The sequence below is a fragment of the Cygnus olor genome, chromosome 5, assembly GCF_009769625.2.
Source record: "Cygnus olor isolate bCygOlo1 chromosome 5, bCygOlo1.pri.v2, whole genome shotgun sequence".
In the NCBI taxonomy this organism is placed as follows: domain Eukaryota; kingdom Metazoa; phylum Chordata; class Aves; order Anseriformes; family Anatidae; genus Cygnus; species Cygnus olor.
In genome coordinates, this window is record NC_049173.1 from 31256771 (window position 1) to 31274551 (window position 17781).

At 43.4% G+C, this 17781-nt stretch overlaps 1 protein-coding gene across 4 annotated transcripts in view; it reads right to left on the reverse strand.

Annotated features, from left to right (window-relative positions):
- The window catches only part of PLCB2 (phospholipase C beta 2), a 64240-nt gene that overhangs the window by 19070 nt on the left and 27389 nt on the right, over positions 1-17781 (reverse strand). For all 4 annotated transcript variants that reach the window (XM_040558591.1, XM_040558593.1, XM_040558590.1 and 1 more), the window contains 15 exons: positions 14010-14150; positions 13561-13640; positions 12858-12911; positions 10185-10260; positions 9478-9578; positions 8611-8777; positions 8257-8403; positions 7784-7941; positions 6248-6330; positions 5765-5849; positions 4164-4335; positions 2664-2761; positions 1907-2003; positions 1205-1289; positions 652-776 (listed from right to left, as the gene is read on the reverse strand). In XM_040558591.1, coding sequence (XP_040414525.1) covers positions 652-776; positions 1205-1289; positions 1907-2003; positions 2664-2761; positions 4164-4335; positions 5765-5849; positions 6248-6330; positions 7784-7941; positions 8257-8403; positions 8611-8777; positions 9478-9578; positions 10185-10260; positions 12858-12911; positions 13561-13640; positions 14010-14150 — 1669 coding nt within the window. The remainder of the gene's footprint in view (positions 1-651; positions 777-1204; positions 1290-1906; positions 2004-2663; positions 2762-4163; positions 4336-5764; positions 5850-6247; positions 6331-7783; positions 7942-8256; positions 8404-8610; positions 8778-9477; positions 9579-10184; positions 10261-12857; positions 12912-13560; positions 13641-14009; positions 14151-17781) is intronic.

Below are 17781 nucleotides of genomic sequence, written 5' to 3' on the forward strand. Positions count from 1 at the left end.
TCTGTCTTCAGTATGATACACCCTTCGTAACCAATCTATCACTCTCACTTCTTAAGTAAATTATTTTTTTCTCCTACTGATCCTATGAAGTCTCTTACACTCTTTATATATGAGATAGTGAAGAAGAATGGTGTTCTTTACTGCACTTTATCTGGAGGCTTTTCTATGTCTTTCTTATGCTGGTTGTACAGCAAGGAATGGCCTTTTCTTTCCTGCCCAGGTCAGTATACTGGAAATAATAGGACAGACAGTCCAGTCCTGTAGCCAGATGGAGCTATGCCTGCTGCCTTGTAAAAGAGGAGTCAGCTACTTCTGGTGCATCCATACAAGTTATTTACTCTGACATCATGTTACAGAACAGTCAGAGATGGTACCCAGATACTGGATGACAGCAAGCCTGTGTATGTGTGCATGCACAATTATGTAGGACAGGCATCACAGGCACTGCATACCAGGTTTGTGCCGGGCCTAGGAAAGTGCTTTTGGTCTGTGGGAGACTCAGGCAGAAGAGCAATACTTTGGGAACAAGGCACACAGAGTAAATGCATTCAGGGAAACAGCGATCATAGGAAACAGCAGTGAAGGAAGAGACAATAAACATGAGCACACAGCCTCACCCACTAAGAAGCTGGAGGACAATGTGACACTCACCCATAGTCTGGAAGTTCAGTGCCACCATCTGACAGCCAACATTCCAGAACATCTGGGGCATGTAATTAGAGGAGTCCATCCGGGTGCCTTTGGGGTAAATCCGGCTCATCTGTCGCTTGTTGTATCTACAGTTGCTCTATTGGAAACAAGTCTGGAGCACTCCTTGTGTACCCTGGGGCTAGCTCATGTATTCAGATTAAAGAGTTGTTTAAGCTCTTCTATGAATGCTCAGAGCCTTCTAAAAAGAGAGGCCCACGCAACAACAGGCTCCTTTCCCACATCCCTTTCTGTTTAAAAGCAAACAGCTGACAGTCTTGGCTTTTACTACAGCAGGATACAAGAATCTGTCAAGAATCTCTGTGAACAGCCCCCCAGCACACCCTGGAAGCTCCCACATCTCTAGCACCTGCACTCTTTATACCTCTGATGAAGAGCTTACCGGGTCCTGAAACCAGAGGCCAGTTGGACATACCTTAGCCTTAACTCAAGCTTCATATTAGCTCCCATACTCCATATGACCAACTACCATGGGCAAACATTGCCAAAAGGATACTCTACAAACTGCATAGGGAACTTGGTTAGCAGATCATAAGCCTTTAATTCTGTGAAGGAAGAGATGACATAACTCCGGTTCTTCTCTAGAAACAGGAAATAAGAAGTGTTTAGACAAAGGATGTACCCAGCTCCCCATTCTGTGTGTGGGGACCAATGGGCTCAAGAAGCACTCAACCTGTTTATTACCACTTTCTACCAGCTGCTGGTTTCTATCAAGGCAATTTACCTTTCTCTGGTCCAGATGTTGTGACTGTTTAGAGGAACCTATTGTGTATGAAGAAATTGCATGCATTTTCAGCATTTCAGATATTTCTGTCACCAGCCAGGGTCCTAATCACCACAGAAGAGGAAGGCCAGTTTCATACATTAAGAAAAGCTGGGCTGAATCCTGCCCTCAGAAGCAGCAAAGCAAGATCACATAAATGTCATTAGCCTTAAGCTGCTGCTTTTCATTTTCATTGATGTAACTGAGAGCAGTATCTGACATATCATTGTCTTTTCCTTATCAATTCCTTACTACAAGGAGAAGAACAGAAGGAGAGTGTTTGTATTGTACGTATGTTGTGGGAGAGAGAGAACACAGCAGAAAATAGGTTCAAGCAAGTCACAAAAGTAAGTGGAAAACAGCAGCATTTGAAAACAGTATTCTCCTGGTCAAATGGAAATACTCAGGATCCTGAAAGGACTGAGTATGACTTACGGGCAGAGACTTCAAAGGAGTCAAATTTGATAGGCTGTATGTAATTAACTAGGCTGGACATTTCCTCATACGCTGTCACTTCCAAACCAGCAGTGCCCTAGGCAGAAAAAAAAATAGAAAACACACAAGAGAAGACAGATGAAACCTTCTCCAGAGGTGAAACAAAACACACCTGGGCTTCACACGCAAAGAGCTCCAATGGCTGCCCTGACCAAAGCACACCAGTTTCTTTGGCTTCCTGATCTAACAATTACATTGTGGGCAGCATTGTCAAGGGCATGCTGAATTTCTGGGTAGCTTGGCAAAAACCGAAACTGATACATACAAAAAGTATCAGTACATAAGAAGTCTAGGACCTCTTTAACTTCTCAAAGCGTGGACTCTGGGACAAACCTGGGACATTTTTTGCCTCTTCTGAGTGATACTAGGGAGAAGGAAATGGGAAATAGATATTTTCTATTCAAGGCATTGCTGATCTGCTTCTTCCCTCTTCTGCAGCAGCACTTCATGTTTCTGTAACAACTGTTATCAGACTAAGGCTGAGCCTCTCCAAATACCCTGAAGGCAGACATTTATCACCAAATCATGCAAAATATCAGTCAGAAATAATACCTCTTCTGCTATATCCTCTATGCTATACTTGTCATAGCACAGGTTCACTCCCCTTTGCATTCTGGAATTAATCTCCATTCAGTATGGTCAGGCCCGAAAAAAAAACAAAACCACAGAAAAGGAAGAGACACAGTAGTGACAGTACCTCATCTGACTGCATCTTTTTAATTTCCTCCTCATCCAGGTTTCCCAGCTGTTCATCCTCTTCCTCTGGTTCCTCTTCAGCCACATCGCCTGCCCAAACTAAGCACACACAGCCCACATCAGTAGTACTTAGCCAGTAGCACATGGAGACAAGACATTGTGACTGCTCACACAGCCTCCAGCTCTGACTCTGCTGACAGGGAAGAACTCTGCAAAACCTCACAATCACATCACACAGGAACAAGAGAGGAATATCATATCATTATTAGCCAAATCCAAGTATGAATAGGCCAAACTGGACTAACACACTCAAGAGACCAAGACGTTCTTCCTGCAGGCCTCCCAAAAGCGATGATCACAATGCTGTTTTCCCCACCAAGGTCACACACATTTGTGGGACTGAATGTCTGATTTCTAGCTCCTCTGTAGGAGCGCACATCTTGTCTTCATACGACTTCATGAGCTCCTGCCATGACAGGGACTGTAAAATTCACTGTTCTACCATAGGTAGAACTCTCTACCTGAGTCCAAGAGATGACGGCCTTGAGACTGCAGGAGGTGGAGGATGGGAGGAGAGTAGGGTCTGAATGTTCTATAGACCTTCAAGAACCTCAATGTGAGGACCAGTAAAGAGAGGTGCTATGCTGGACCTCATTCTCACCAACAAGGAGGGACTGGTGGGGAAGGTGAAGCTCAAGAGCAGCCTTGGCTGCAGTGACCATGAAATGGTGGAGCTCAAGATCCTTAGGGTAGCAAGGAGGGCATGCAGCAAGCTCACTACCCTGGATTTCAGGAGAACAGACCTTGGTCTCTTCAGTGATCTGTTTGGTGGAGTACCATGGGATAAAGCCCTGGAGGGAAGAGGGGCCAGAAAAGCTGGTTAATATTCAAGGATCACCTCCTCTAAGCTTAGGAGCTATGCGTCCCAACAAAAAGGAAGTCAGGCTTAAATGTCAGGAGGCCTGCATGGATGAAAAAGGCTCCTTACTAAACTCAGACATAAAAAGGAAGCCTACAGAGGATGGAAAGAGTTTCACCTGACCTAGTGGGTGGCATCCCTGCCCATGGCAGGGGGGTTGGAGGTAGATGATACCTTCCAACCCAAACTGTTCTATGATTCCATTATTCTATGATCTATGCCATGGTGAATTTGTAGTTATCAGAGAGCTACTGGTGGTAAGAAGTTGTGCACTCTTCCACAAAAACAGCATGTTCAATTGCGTATCAATTAATTACCAACTCACGCAGCCATATGCCTCAGAGTAGGCAGAATTGACTGACCGTCAGGGAATTAAGTTGGTTGTCTCTTTTGGGTTGGAATGAAGTGTCTGAAAACATTCTGAAGATTTAATATATCTTCCAAGCTTACACTTTGTGGGATACCTGAATGAATGACTGGTATCGGCTTGCCTCAAGCTAGTATTGGGCTATTTGGAAGGTCTCCAGCAGGCCAGACTTGCTCATCTAGGTATAGTAGTCCAATTTTCCCCTCTAGACATACCAGTGTCTTCAGCATCCATAGGGGCTGGCTGCTCAATGATCTCTGGTTCCACATTCCTCCCTTTCTTCAAAGAATTCTGCCTCTTCCCAGATACAGATTGTTTCTTTTTGTTCTTAATCAAGATTTTCCCTAAGAGATCCTTAGGACTTGGCAGGGGAACTCCTGGCTTCAGCTGCAACAGAGAAACTTCATACTGAACTTTCATCTCAAAGATAGAACTTGAAACACTCAGCTCTCCTGTCCCTCCCAGTGCCACTCCTCTGGCCATTTACTGGTGCATGGAAATCTCTCACCCACTGTATAATTTAATTTTTCCATCTGCTGGCTCATCCCAGTATATCTATGCAGATTTTTCCTAAGACTTCACTTTCCTGATGTCAGTTTCACACCGGCATTTTGTACCTTTCAGTCCTTTCAAGTTCTGCTGCTTGTGCATGCTGTTTCCAGCCACCCATCCTGCACCACAGCTAAAAAAACATCTGCATGTCCTGGAGGCATCCACAAACCTCTGGCTTTCACATGCCACCTACTTCTCTCATTATCCCATAGCCTCAGTCCTAGATCAGCACTCACGCCATATTTAAACTCTCTGCCTAAGGCAGATTTGAAAAAAAAATCCTAAAGTAGGTGGGTTTGTGTGTGTCATACAAGGATGTGTGATTCAGACCATGCTTCTAGACCTACACTCCCCGTACAGATAGCAACAGGCCTATTAATAATTTAGCTAATAGAATCACCCTTATCTGGTTCTCCCCCACACGGTTTCTCCCCATTGCCTGGACAAAGACATGGGTCTGAACAGGGGGCAACTGCCAATTTGCTCACTGCTTCTTTTCAGCTCTTCTTCTGATCTCAGTGCTAAAGGCAGATGCTTGGACTAGGTGTTTTAGCTCCCCTCTCCCCTATTTAAAGAAAAGAGAATTGCCTCATACTTTGCAGAACACAGGCATTGCCCATTATTTGTAAATCACTATCCATTCACAAGGCAGCTGAAGTAGTGGTGTGCATAAGGATCACTGAAAACACCACCTTCTCCACTACAATACATGCTTGCACAAGCTGTTGACTAGGGTCAAGCAGAGCAGGAGCTTTATTCAGCTATTCTAAGCATAAAGTTATACATGTCACTGACCTGCCCATCTACGCCCACAAGGGGATATTTCCACGGTGTAAACAGGGATTTAGAAGCATTGGTAGGAAGAGCCTGAAATGCTACTAAGCCCTTGTTCCTGTTTCTTTCCAAAGCAAGTGCTGGCAGACAGATCTGAAACTGTACCATGTACGAAAATACACTAGCTCATCTTGGTACAACCAGTATAATTTGATCACCTAGAGCTCAGTTTCCAAAGTCATTCAGGTGACAGAGCATTAAGAACAGAATCAGGCAAATGCTTAGAAAAACCTCTATGACTGTGAGGTCTTCCCTCCTCTTTCTGTGTTACTCTCCACTATAAACCAAGCTCATTTACCTGCTGCACCCTATCTTTGTCACTGTCCTTTTATCTGTTGTGGCATTTCCTAGCACCAGGAGTGACCAGTTTTTCAGAAAGACCTCTCCACTAATCCAAGTTCTTTAACCTCCTTCCCCAACTTTCACTTACTGGGTATTTTTCCAGTGGCTCTGTCAGCAGCATGTCTCCAAATATGGTTCGGCAGTACTCAGCCATCTTTGCCTGCTGCTTGGGCCTAGTATACAAAGAGAGAAAACAGGAGTGAAGAGGAGAACAGATGCCCAAATCCAGAGCCTAGCATGAGCAACCATCTTGAGATCCATAAAACTCTACCCAGAAAACCATCTCTTGCCTTCTCACAAACAGTTACACATATCCTGAAATCCCTTCCCAGGCTTCTCATTTTTTCATACTCTGCCACAGCAAATTAAAAGGTTACACACTTGTGGTTGCTCTCACTCTGCAGCTTATGGCTCACCTTTTGGCTCTGACCCCCTTTCAATTGATGGAAAAATCTCTACCAGTGTTTCATGTCAGCTCAGGCACTCACTTGAAACCATGCAAGTTTGTTCTGCTCTAGACAACAGAGAACACAATTCTCCCACATCTGGTCCCCAATCACCAGACACTCACGAGTCCACGTGGTTCTCAAAGGACAGGATGACAGGGTAGAGAGATGTTTTAAAAGCACTTTCTGCAATGGCCTCGATTGCATCCTAAAGGAGAGAGAATGGTCACAGAGATGAGATCAGCAATCATTAATAGCAGATCTATCTCCCCACTAAACTAATCCCCAAGTTTCAGATCTCCACGCTCATCCTTGTCAGGAGGTTCTCTTTAATGTAACTAAACTTCTCTGTCAAGAAAGTGAGAGATGTCTTCTTTTTCATAGCTGTCCAGATTTCCAGCTCCAAAGGATACAACCTTAAAGCCCCATAATTCTCTTTCACACAGCTGAAGTCAATAGTTTGCATAAATGTGAAATTGAAGACCTAAAACTCAGTCGTTTTTTTCCTTACATGGCTTAATGTATCCAGAAATGACAGAATATCTAGTGAGAGAGGCAAATCACTGCCAGATGCACTTTCAATTGGTAGAGAAAGGTGTACACAGCACCAGATTAAACTGCCTCAAACTTAATTTACGCTTACCTCTGAACCTGTCCAATTTTCTATCATTTTACCTGCTCATAAAATTCTTCTGTCTAGCAGCAGAGAAAACTGGAATGTTCAGTCACCAGCAGTGCTGACATTTCAAATGCAAATACCATGGAAACATTCCCAGCATTAATGATGAAAAAATAATCATATTTCCCCCAAGTCCCTGTTAAGCTGCCACAAACTTTCCACTATTTTCTTCCCTGGTGCTGCTAATTGACATGGTAAAGAAACGTCATTTGTTCCTTTGCAATTACCCCCCAGCCTTTATTCTGGTGTGTGGTGCATTGATTTTTAACTGGTGCATTGATGTTTGTAACTTCTGTGGTTAAATGCCCTAAATTTTCAAGGGAGAAGTAGGCTTTGGACTGTGCTTCTGAAGCCTGGCAGCTAAATCCTCGGGGAAGATGTCTGCCCAGCATATTAGAGAGCAGTTGCTCCCCTGAACACGTTCCACACAGTCATGTAATTAATTAGGAAGTAATTAGAACCTACTCCTCCAAAGCACCACCATTTGAGGCTGTAAAACACACAAACCTGCTGTAGAACAGTTAGAAAATGAACTCATTTTAAACATTTGTTTTCTAAAAGCCACCTTGATTGTTTCTCCAACTTGCATCCATCCATAAAATCCACCATTCTCAGGCAACTTTCTGTCCATACATCCATCTTGCTACACAACTGCATGTATGCAGGCACACCTACTCAACTGTCTCTCCATCACTTCTACTTGACTGCCTGCATTTCAGTCATTCCTTCATCTTCATCCAGCTAACAACTTCTCTGGTGGTCCTCCAACTCCAAAAACGTACACAAACTCCAGCCTATCGCATATTTGCTCATCTGTCATTCTATCTACACATTCATTCACTTTGCCGTCAGTCTTTATATCTCAAACATTTTTGCCCTCAGCCCATGCAGTTGACTGTTACCTCGGTCAGCTAGCCTCCTCAAGCCGAGATCAGTTTAAAACCAAGCAGGACTACAAGCGCGGAGGAGATTCTTTCTGTACCTTGAAGAGGATCTCAGTTGTCATGGTGAACCCATGAGTGATGATCGGCTCCTCATCCGGGGGACGGCCCTTCCAGCAATCCAGCTCTACGCAGCGACAGCCAGCCAGCAGTGTCTGGCGATACATTTCAGGAGACGAGATACCAGAAAACTGACCAGCTGGAGGAGAGCACAAGCAGGGAGGCTCTTTAGCTATTCATGTGCGACACTTTCTGCATAAACTAGAGCAACAGAACTCTGCTGTCTTTGAGCAGGTGTGCATGGCAGAATGACAAGATGTTTTAGCTAACAGGGTGACATTTCTTCTTCTTACACAGCATTTAAGTGTCAAGCCCCTTACTGTGCTTTACAGCCCTCAGCCCTCCAAACTTCAGGGCAGATGCATCTGCCTGAGTGATTGTCAGGATCATTCATCCATCCATGGTGATGATACACACCTGATGGAGCTGAGGCAGATTCTGGAACTGCCCATACCTGTTAAATATGTGTTGTGTGATGAATTGATGAAGTAGTGTGAGAGTGGCTGCGTCATGTCCTGGTACAGCACCAATTTATCCAGCGCTATCACATTGTTCTCAGGGCCACAGAGAAACCAGACCATCCCCTCTGGAGACAGCTGCCCTACATAGAGAACAAAGATGTTAATAGTACTGAAACAAAATGGTTCTGGTACCTCCTTCCCAGTGCACTGCAACACAGAGGTTTGTGAGAATCAGGCTGGTTGTTCCGCTGGGATAGCAGAAGGTGTGAGATCCTCTACTGTTTTCATGCTACCTTGACAGCGGGACATGACATAAAAACAAGACCTACGGGCTGAACAAGACTCACCTCTTTGGATGTTAATCCCACTGGGCTCATATTTCTCTATCAGGCTCTGCACCTGCTCAGGTTTTGCTGGTGGGAAAAGGATGTCATTGAGGCGAGAGTCTCGCTGCTTCTTGTTGATGAACTTTGCCAAGTGTTCCTTGGTCATGTAGGGTTTTGCTTTTAAATGGCTAAGGGAAGAGAATTATAGGGGAGCAGAGGTAAGGCATGTGTACTACTCAGAAAACTTCACAAGAGATTGGTCCTTGCTCAGGTTAGCAATGGGCACCCAGTTCTCTGGGCCCAATGTTCTGCCTACATTCCTTCCTGTAAAAGATGCTTCCCTCTGTGGCTATTTTTCTTCCTTTATATTCTTCTTCCTAACTAATGTGCTACTGTTAAGAGGTTGTATAACAGAAGAAGTAAGCATAATTTGAGCCTCTGACTTGAACTCTAAAGGTAACTGAATTTCAGAACACATTGAATACTTGCCCTATGAAATTAAGTCCGTTTAAGAACTCACAGGTTTAGCTATTTGAAAAGAATTCACTGGCTACTGGCAAAGCTCTCTGGTTCTAATGCTGTACATGGTCTTGTCTAGGGCTAGCTACAAGTAGTATCACATTAGCACAATCCAGTGTTGACCTGGAATCAGCCCTTCTGATAGTGACCGTTTAGAGCCCATGCAGCACAGTGAGGCCTGATCCCTTTTATCGAGGTTGTCAGTGGAAGAGTTAAGTGCACTGGCACTGTTTTGTGACATGGGTACCTGCCTTTATAGGCAGGCTTGAGAGTAGCCAAACAATAAATGTAGCAACCCCTCTCCCCACTTTTTGCCTATCTTTTGCCACAAGAAATCAAGTCCTCTTATGTGGCTTAAGGGAAACTTACTGTGAGGTAAATATCTCATCAATCTCAGGTCGTGGACACAGATTCATGAGGAAAGTTTTATACACAGTCTCAGGGAAGTCCTCTGGATTGATGGCATCATTCTGAGAATGAAAGGAAGACATGTCAGTACCATTAACCCATGATGGTTTTCACCTCTGTTAACGCTCAACACCCCCAGTCCAGCACTCAATTGTGAAAAGGCAAATAAGCAACTGGAACATCTAGCGAGGTGTTTAGGAAAGAGGAGATGGAGTGGAGAAGCATTATAATGGCCTGCTTCGGAACAGACAGTTATTTAAACTGTCCCTTGGTGCCTCTTGTGTGATGATATAAAGCTAGTGCGTGGTGAACTGACAGGAACCGTTAGAGTTCCAGATTGTACTCTGCAGGTTGGTAGAAGTGCTAAGAGTAACCATGAGACCTGTTGCTTCAAAGAGCAGTGAAACAGGCAGAAGGGAATGTGCTGTTTCTTGTGCCACATAATGCAAGTGACAGAGCTGCAAGTGCTATTGCTTTACAAACAGTAAGAATTTATCTTAGCAGGCCTGCAGTTAAGGCAAGGTAGCTAGCAAAAGGACAGGGTTTCAAAGCAATTTAGGAGCACCTGCATGACTGACGTTTTTAAAGCCAAGGGAATCACAGTCAGGGTAGTCAGAAAGATTTCTCTCAAGCTAGAGAGATCTTTGGGTACCTAGTAAGACCCTTACCTTGCCTTTTGGAAGATGACAGGCACTTAATGCTGCTTCCACCCTTTTCCTGTCTGCAGGAAACATCTGAAAAATACTAAGCAGACAGGGAAAAAAGAAACCATCACCACAGTGTAACAGGAGTCAAGTCAGAAAGCCTGGGTTTGGGTGACTAGGAGCTGCAACCAGAGTGCAAGACATTCAAAATGCACAACAAAGGAGACTGACAATAAGACTGTAAACATGAACCAGAGAAGGAAGGCAGTGTTTCTCCAAGAGTACCTGATGGACCAGATCTTATAAGCCTATAGTGGATTTTCTGACTGATGCCTTAATACAGAAGTTCTATATTTTTGCACAGGGATCTAGAAGAACCCTGTCTCTAAGCTGCGCCAGCTTACTCCCAAAATCATTGCTCGCTGTCCTTGCCTACATCTCTTAGAGGTGCCCTTTTTGGTAGCTGGTCTCATGCTACAAATTCCCCATACTTCCTCCCACAAGACATTACCAATGCAGTAGCTGGCACTAGCCAGCAATAAGTTTGTAGTCAAGACAATATTCCAAAAAAAGCAAACAAATATTGTACATATTTGCTGCTTTAGAAGAAGGCAAAAATTTCTGTCCTGGAAACCAAAGGCTTTCCATGAATTCAAGGAACAAACTCATTACAGAGGAAAAGAAGCTGGTATACTACAGGATGGAAACAAAACTCTGTTGCTGCAGAAACCAAAGCTCACTTTCAATTTAGAACGCTGAGTATTGGTCTACAGGGCAGAACTCACCTGGTCAAGCCTTTGGCTTAAAGCAGCCTCTGCTGTATTACAGAATATTAACAATAACTGAGCTCTCCCTAATTTCAGAATATCCCAATCAACAACAATGAGGTCTCTGCTGTGGATAAATTTAAATGTCAGATCTGTTACACTCCTGGCATCACAGCTGCTCAAAGACAAAAAAGGAGAACAAAAAGTGCCAAATGTGTTGACAGGTGGAAAAGTGCTCAACTGGAGCTGCAGATGATTTATGCAAACTCACTGCATGCTGATTTCTCAAGCAGCCCTTTGCAAGGCAAAAATTGCAGCACCCTTGTTATGCTTCAAAAGGGATTTAAATGTCCAAAGAGAAAGGCAAATAAGTGTGGAATTAAAAAAAATAGTCTGACATGGAGTTCTGAAAACCTTGCATACACCTGCACCTGGAAATGCTGAATATTTTTATAAATCTGGCTCTTAATCCAGACCATTTTAAACATCTAATGCTTTAGACCATAAGTTTGTTTTTCTACTCTGCAAGAAAGAAAGACCAGGGCATTGAAGAGGGGTACAGACTGCACCAGACATTTTTTGAGCTAATTTCAGAAAAATAAGCTGCTTTCTCTCTACAGTAATGCTACTTTGCTTGCATTTTAAAGATCAATTTGAAGTACTCTTTCCCTAGTGTGAGTTATTCATTAAAGAGCTATACATTTTTAAAAGCCCCTTGATGTGTACACTGGTTTCTGGTAGAATGAAATTCTACTGTTCTGTGATTTAGAAAACAAACAACAAAAAATGTTTATTGTTGAATAATGATCAACCATCCAGGAGCACATTTAGCCAGCACAGATTTAATGTGGAATCGTTATGCAATATAACACGCAGTAGGTAGTGTATTTATTACAGGTGATTAGCACTTGCCTCTTGTGATGCTGTAACATAGCATAAGCTTAGAAGCAGAGCAGTTCAGAACTTTCCTGTGAATACCCATGAATGCACTCACTGCAGGTCCTTGTTCATAAAACAAAAGATAAATTATGTACCCAAAAGGGAATTCAACATTGCATCACAGCCTTTTTTTAGTCTATAAGTTAATCAACGTGGAGGAGTCACAGGGTCAGCCATGGAGTGATCTGACTAGGGAAGACACTGAGGGGCACAAAACCAATTCTGCATTTATGCCATGCAGTGCAGGGGAGAAGTAATAGGTCCGTCTTTGCTTCAGCAAAGCAGCATTGGCTTATTCTCATGGCAGCCCTACCCTGATGAACAAAGCCAATACTTGTGGCACTGAGTTCAAATCTACCTTATCCTGTACTTCAGCCAGCCTTTACGTTGGCCCAGTGGTCTGTCCTCAAAGGCTGTTTTCCTCATCTGCATGCAGAGTGAAGGTGGAAGGCAGTGGAATTACACCAGGGGAGAATAGGTATAGCAGTCATACATGAGGACAAGAGTGAAAGCAATGGATCCCTACTTCAGGCTATCTGGGAAGTCAAACAAAAAGTTCTCCTGTAGGAACAGAATGCATACAGAACTCATTGTATGAAATCTCAAACAAGTCTTACAAGTCTCAAAACTCAGGTTTGCAAAACAAATCCCCAGTTAGAATTTTACCAAAGTTGCTTAGCTTTGGAAGTAAAGTCCATGGCTGTTCTAGACAATATCTTTCTGTAGATGAAGGAAGTGGTCACAAAAGGTCTCCTTTCCAGACCCAAACTATGTCCCAGGCTCTTCACTGGGAGGAACCTAGGTGCAGCAGGACCTCATGACCTGAATACAGAGGCAATGGCCTTTACCTCTTAGGCACAGTAGCAGGCAGCTAAAGCCACTGGGCTACCATCCCCTTACCAGCTCCTCTGTCTTTACTGTCTTTAATTGAACATACAACAAAAAACGACAACCAACTAACCAACCAACCAACCAAAAAAAACATACTCACTTCCTGACAGGAATCTTTCCTTCTGCATTAAGCTGCATCTTCAGCTTCACCAGGCTGTGAAAAAATAAGTCAAGATGATGAAAATTCACTTGTACAGTCTTACAGATTCTGGTAAGGAAGGAGCAAAAAAGAAAATGCAATTGGGAAAGGAAACCAACATTAACTGGAAAACAGGGTCCTGCAGACTGTGAGTTTAACCTCAAGACAGAACCTGTTCTCACTTCTTGGGAAGGAGAAACAGGCGAATTGTAAGAGAACTGATATCAGAATGATTCCTCTGAAACATATGACGTAAATATGAGATAATGGTATCCTACTGTTCCTTAGCGATCCCAGGCTGCCAACCAAACAGCATTACAGACAAGAAGAAGAGGCAGCACGTTGTTGGGGTGAGCACTGTGACTGTGGGTGGGTGGGGGATATTTGAGGCTCAGAATTTCAGTTTGTCTAATACCACCTGTGTATCTAATACCATGTGTGTGTTTGACTGGCTCAAGTACTGTGGTACCAGTCAGTTGGCATGCAACAGAGGGCCCATTTACCAACCCCCTGCCCTGTGCCTTAGGGCACCCAAGTTGAAAAAAGGACTCGTTTGGAGACTGCCCAAAAGACTTGGAAGCTAAGAAGCCTTTTCTTTCTATTAGAGACAGAAAGGGCAACAAATAAATGTTTCAGAGAACAATGTTTGTCAGAAATCACTTACATTTTCTCCAGGAAGGTGTACCGAGAAGCGTTGTATGTGAGGGGATTCCGAACGATGGCCATAATATCCTCTGCCCAGCTCTGGAGAAAAAGCAAAGACACAAAGTGGAGGTAGTTGAGCATTACAGAACTGCATGAGTAGGTACAGCGCGTTGAACATGGAGAGGGCATGGACATGTCCTGATACTGCTGGGCTACAGATCCCAACTGCACCCTGGGCCTGGCTACATCACCTTCCTACTGCCTATGCATACCAGCAACCGAAAGTTTTCTTACTGAGTCATCTCAGCTGTTTATTCACACAAAGCACAAAACAACACACATGAACAAAACCTTGCTGGTAACACTGACAGGGTGCAGGCTCCCTGTCTTCCCTTCATCTTTCCTGCTCTCCCTTGAATGTCCCAGCTCAGTGTTTCCCAGTGCTTCCTTGCCCTCAGGTCCTCATACCTTGCCAACATTCTCCTTGTAGGACACAAAGTTATGGAAAGTGAGGTCCACCATGTCAGGGCCAGATACAATAGTCAGAGTCTTAAGCAGAAAGGTGCTGTGAGGGTAATCCAAATTAAAAACTTCTCGGAGCTTCTGGCACTGTAAAATAAACAGAACAGGTCAGGACAAAGGGAGAATGAGGCAAACTGCATCTGAAAAAAACACACAGGACCCAATGCAAACACTGACCCAAATCCACAGCAAGCTTTTCAGCATTTGCAAAAATATTTAATGTGATCTTCCTTGTCTTTCCTTATTTTTCATTTTTATTCTGGAGCCTGCATTACCTTGATCCTTCAAGGAACAAAACATTGTGACCAACATCACTGCACAAACATGCTGTTTTGGTCTAAAAAAAGTACACATTGGAGACTGCTTTGAAAGAAATTCTTTGTGAATCTTCAGCCTGAACTTGAAGACAGGCAGATGAGTATTTGGTCTGCCCATACCAGAGGTTCATAACCAAGTTATTACAGACAGCCATTTGTGAAAACATATGCTAAGAAGGTCTTTTAGATTAGCACGATACTTCTTGCTGTAGCTTCCCTTCACCACAAGAAGGGTGGTGGTAGGGATCCCAGAAGGTCTACAGGGTTTAAGCCTTGTTATTGCAGACAGAGACTCTCTCCTTCCAAGTGACATTTTCTGCGAGTTGTCAGTTGCTAAATTTATTTTTTCCATAGCAATTGCAATGTCCTACAGCGACGGCTCACCAGAGATTTGTTAAGTATAAGACTCATCCAATTAGTCATACTTGGATTTCATCACCATATGAAAGTATTTATAGAATCCCTTTAACTTATTTAGCATTTTCTGCGTTCCTATGTAAGGCATCACTAAACCAAGGTATCCTGGAGTTACACTGATGGTCTCTTTTTATAACAAAAGGATAAAGTTCCCGTGTCCTCAAATAAAGCACAGCAATGTATTATTTGAAGTGCAGGATAAATCCACATCAAAGCAAACAGGAAGGCTGTCAGAGCATCTGCTCTTTCAGAAACTAAGGGCAAAATTCACAATCAGAGATTCTTAGAAGGGCACATCATTCTCAGAAATTTAACTAGAGCTGGAACCCGAACTCTCATTGTGTGCACATGCAGTTAGACACATGGCTGAGTTATTCCATTTCAACAAATAATACCCTAACATCAGTAATACCCTAACACATTACAGTTACCACATCAACCTCAGCAAAAGAGCTTTTAGCTAAATGACTTTACGTGTTTGCTATAAATTTAGAGCACTTAAAGTCAGCCACTGCAGCTCAGCTCATGTTTAGCAACTCGTTAATCTGCTATTAACTGGACATCGCCTGAACCTTTGCAAGATGATGAAAATTAACTTCCTGGTCTTTCATGAACCTCAATTTAGCCAAAACCAATAAATAAATTAAAAAAAATTAATATACAAGCAACTGTTTTCATTCCAGTGTGATTCAAATGCAACCAATTGTTTCTGCCACCGAATTTTCTCGTTACATTTGGACTATGACAGTTGAAACTGAAACAGCTCAGCTTCAGGCATTCTCATATGTCTGCACTATCTCACACAGAGAACTGCATATATATTTTATAAGGAACTACGCAGATTTTTTTTTTCCACTGCATTTTTCCAAATTCCTGCAGCATCTGCAATTTGGACCCACCTGTAGCAAACAGGCATCTTTAGAAAAAACAAAATGAGCTGGATTATAACTCAAGACCATCTGACTGCTGTCTCTCACTTCACAGAAGCCTCTCCTTGGCGGTACCTGAAACCTGTGTAATCCAAGAATATTTGGAGGGAAAGAAGTGGGAAGGCAGTCAGTCACCCAGATGATTTGCTTATTTTCTAAAAGACACGGGCTTTCAAAAATGTGTCATTTTTGCACTATAAGCAATTTTTCTTTGCAGAAGTGAACAGCATCCACATACCCTATCGCACTCACAGTGACTTCTTGATGGAGCTTACACGTTTGATAAGTGGCAAAGTGTCCGGATTTTAGTCTCAAATTTAACTTCATCTTGCAAACCCAGCAGTATTTGTTCAGCTTCCTTACCTCTGGTGTTGTAAATTATATGAAGCTAAGACAATGGAGAACTTGTGGTTTATGCTGAACTCATTTCCTGTATTTGTTACAAATCGGCTCCTCCCTCCCCTTCCGTCTCTGCAATCTGGTGGCCCTTGGCCCTCCCGCAGCCATTTCTGAGCAGGACGTGTCCCTAGCAGGCTGAATGCTGTACCAGGGCTTCTGCCCTTCTCGCTGTGCTCTGCCAGACAAAATTTGATGCGTGCAGTGTTCGGTAATGGCCTGACCGCCCTCTCAGAACAAGCAGCTAGCTGATGGTTAGCCTTGCCCTATAGAGCTTTCTAGGTGCTTTATTAGTTTACAACACCCCTTAACACCTCTGTGAAGTTGTTAGCTTTGTTGTACAAGAAGCAAACTGAAGCAGGGAGAGGAAAAGAGAGGGAAGGATGATGATCTTAGGGATCTAAATTGGGTCATATTTTCCCAGCAATTATTTCCTGCCTAGCCTTAAGCAAGTCACTCACTTACTTTGTGATACCTACTTTACATGAGGATTATCTTCCTCATGGGATAAATGCAGTGATGTTAGCATAACACCGAGCAAAAATGGGGAGAGCGGACTGTGTCCAAAGGCACAGAACCTCGTGCCATGTTTTCCTCTTTTATAACCTGTATTCCTTCAGCACTTTGTGCTGCAGCTTCACTGGTAATCACTTAATGCCACACTGCAGGTGGACATTAAAGAAAAGAAGGAATTGGTTATGTGAAAAGCAGGACAACCATGTTAGCTATGCAAATCAGAGGAAGGGAAACACAGTTAGGAAATCCACTTAAAAAAAAAAACAAACAGAAAACAACCAATCAGCAGAGTGGCTGAAATACAGAATCAGCTTTCATTTCCCTTCCTACCCTCCTGATTTCCCTAAAATCCTGATCTGAAAAAAACCAAACACATTCATAATCCAGAGAAAAGCAAATTCTCATGCAAACATAGACAAAAAACTAGGCTTAACACAATAGATGGAAAGAGTCTTTTCTCTGCCTGAAACAGGATACAGCCAAATGCCAGCCAGGATTTGCTACAGCTGCACGCACTCGCTGCACAATGACAATTCTGTGTCCCCGTGAAACACGTTACGTGATGCAGCGCTTGTGGTATTGGAGAACAGAACTAGAAAACACAAGCAAACTCTTTCCCCCTTACATTCTTTAGGACAGCAGTACCAAGCCCATAAAAAAAAAAAACAAAACAAACCTAAGCAAGAGAACTGGTGCGTTCTCAAAACTGTAAAAAGAAGAGTCAGAGAGGGCACGGTGAAGAGCAAACATGCCCAAGACTCTGGTCACTGTGCCCTGTCTAGAGGGGAAGGTGGTCCTGAGGACTGAAAGATTTTTGGAGAAGGAAGGTCTTGTTTGGTCACTCAAAGGGAAAGGGAGCACCAAGATTATCTCAATGTCTCTGTCTCTTCAGGTAACGCTCGTGTTCTCTCCTTGGCAGAACTGCAGCACTGTGGGAGTCAGGAGGCTCGTGGCTGAGCTGCAGCAGGGAGCGCTGACATCACCTGCAGCAAGCATCTCAGAGAGACGAGGGAGAGAAAGATACACAGATGAAGCACTTCACTGCTCTTATCTACAGGAGCCAGAAAACACAGCAGCACACAGATTCGCATGGCACAAAATAACCCACAGCCTTCTGGAATGAAACAGGAACAGACTATGAGG